General features: G+C 42.2%; 1 protein-coding gene across 43 annotated transcripts in view; it reads left to right on the top strand.

The window, feature by feature from the left end:
- The window catches only part of LOC122254997 (uncharacterized), a 281,759-nt gene that overhangs the window by 270,390 nt on the left and 8,869 nt on the right, over window positions 1–2,500 (top strand). For 6 of the 43 annotated variants that reach the window (XM_086553198.1, XM_086553192.1, XM_086553191.1 and 3 more), the window contains 4 exons: window positions 1,286–1,402; window positions 1,573–1,698; window positions 1,852–1,911; window positions 2,264–2,347. The exons of 34 other annotated variants lie outside the window; for them this stretch is intronic. In XM_086553198.1, the coding sequence (XP_086409324.1) occupies window positions 1,286–1,402; window positions 1,573–1,698; window positions 1,852–1,911; window positions 2,264–2,347 (387 nt within the window). Of the gene's footprint in view, window positions 1–738; window positions 865–1,285; window positions 1,403–1,572; window positions 1,699–1,851; window positions 1,912–2,263; window positions 2,348–2,500 lie in introns of all 43 variants that reach the window. 3 more of the 43 variants (XM_086553195.1, XM_086553189.1, XM_086553197.1) reach the window with 3 other exon arrangements.

Raw genomic sequence — 2,500 nt, 5'->3', positions numbered from 1 at the left:
TAATGAAAAGATGGAGAATGATCAGTGGAATGACAGAAAATATAGCTACTATTTATAATCAAACGAAAACCTTTCTAAAATGAATTTTCCTTCTTTTGGTGTGGACTGGAGATGTCCAGAAAGCAGGATAGTCAGTCAGACAGACAGACAGGCAGACATTCATAGATGAGGAGAGACGGGGTGAACTAGGGAAGTATTTAGGATGAAATGCAAAGCAAAATGTAAGGGTTTTGGTGACGGCTAATCTTTTATAAGTATTTGATCCGCTTGATTCTTTTACGACTCCAATCTCCTTATCTCGTGGTTATCAGCTTTCCCTCCATCCATCAACAATGTCAGGAAGGAAATGACTTGTTATCATGAGTGAGGCAATAATGATATGCTTGCCACTCCCTTCTCTAGAAATAACATGAGCAGAAAGAGTGAGAGATTAGTTAGATGATGAACAAGTAAATAGATAGATAGAGAGAGAAAGAGAAAGTTCATTTCATTTGTCTTTTTGAGCACTTATGATACCTATTCCTACCTTATACAGAAGCAGCATGAGCAGGAAGAGCGAGAAATTAGTTAGATAATGAACAAGTAGACAGAGTTCAGTTCAGTTCAGTTCTGAGAGATTTGCGAAGACGTTGCTTCGCCCGGGTTATACGCAAGAGAGAGAGAGAGGTAATGTTAGAGAGAAAGTTAATTTTGTTTGTCTTTTTGAGCACTTATGATACTTTTTCTTTACTCATCCAGAAGCAGCATGAGCAGAAAGAGCGAGTGATCAGTGCGAAAAGTGCCGAGATAGTGAATCTACAGAAGGAGACCAGAGACCTGAAGGAAGACCTGAGGAAGAAGGAAGAGGAGATTGTATTACTCAAGGTATGCACAGGAGAGAGCGAGGAAGAGGGACGAAATAACAGAGAGAAAGGAGGAGAGGAAAGGAACAGATATAGAAAAATGGTTAAGAAAGAGGAGAGTTAGTGTGAGATAGTGTTGTGTTATTAGTAGCTTGTTGTCTGGAGAACCTGGAGCTTCCTGAATAAGTCCTTGTAGGTGTGAACCTCAACTATTCCAAACGAAGAGAGAAAAGGTTGCAGGATTTGTTTAAATGAAAAGGCAATATGATGAGCAATTTTCTTTGCTTCCAAAATGCATTAGCTCCTTTTTAAAAGCGATTCTATTTGTTAAAATGAGAATACTGGTTGGTCGTGCGATTCCACTTGCTTTGCCTGTGATGCCTTGCTCTTCTCCTCAAGCCTTAAGGACAGAGACATCCCTACAGTGTTGTCTTCTTTTACAGGAGGAGCAAGGACATGAGAGGAGTAGGATGGAGACTGAGGTGACTAATCTGCAGACGGAAAACAGCGAACTGAAGGATATCCTATGTCTCAGAGAAAGGGAGATCAGAGAGCTAAAGGTAAGAGCAAGAGCTTCCGAAATACATTAGCCCCTTTTTAAAACCGATTTTATTTGTCGAAGCGAGATGACTGCTTGGTCATGCAATTCCATTTGTTTTGCCTGTGATGCGAGGTTCTTCTCCCTAATCCCTTTAGGACAGAGACATCCCTACAGTGTTGTCTTCTACAGGATATGCAGGAGGAGCAAGGACGGGAGAGGAGTAGGACGGAGACTGAGGTGACTAATCTGCAGACGGAAAACAGCGAACTGAAGGATATCCTATGTCTGAAGGAAAGGGAGATCAGAGAGCTAAAGGTAAGAGTAAGAAGAAAGAAAAGAGAGGAGGAGAGAGAAAGTGACTAAAATAAGGAGAGAAACAATGAAGAAGTATTGTATTCACACACATGTACTTCCACATAGTTCAATATCCGTCCATTTAAGAAGGCGTGACAGTCCTTTACTTTACAGGAGCAACACACAGCAGACGTTGGGAACGCGACGAACAGGTCGGAGGGCGAGGATGCGAAAGTGAGGAAGATATTAATTCTTATGACTTATGATGCATTGCACTGAGGGTGATAATAATTCTGAGAATTAACTTCAATGGTGATATTAGTGCTTTTAACGTAAATGTAGTTGCACTGAGGATGATGTTAATGCTTTAGACAGAACTTCAAGAAAGGAAGGTTGGGAGAAAGATAAAGTGCGAGAGAAGGAATTTGAACAAAGGAGGGAAAGGTTGAAGGATAGGGAGAAATACATTTTCACAGAGAGAGAGAGAGAAAGAGAAAGAGAAAGAGAGAGTGAATGGGAGGAAGAACAGGCATAGAGGAGACAGGAGGAGACCGCATGTCATGTCCCTGGCGCCTTTCGCACACAGGATCGTCTGGAAGAAGGAGCCAGGAAGATTCGGGAGCTGAGGGCGGAGGTGAGGGAGATGGAGGAGCAGCTGACCCAAGCCGAGGTAACCTTTCCTTTGGAGGTCAAGCGGAAGTGCAAATACACAGGGATTGAAGTCACTCCTGGCCAAAGGGAGAGGCAAGATGTAGATGCAACATCAACAACAATGAAAAGAGATTGATAGATTTGCATTCAGTGGAATCAGTTGCACAGTACA

Source organism: Penaeus japonicus, unplaced genomic scaffold (genome assembly GCF_977035675.1).
Source record: "Penaeus japonicus unplaced genomic scaffold, GWHDUDI00000001_assembly GWHDUDI00000028, whole genome shotgun sequence".
In the NCBI taxonomy this organism is placed as follows: Eukaryota; Metazoa; Arthropoda; class Malacostraca; order Decapoda; family Penaeidae; genus Penaeus; species Penaeus japonicus.
This window is presented reverse-complemented; position numbering and strand designations above follow the sequence as displayed.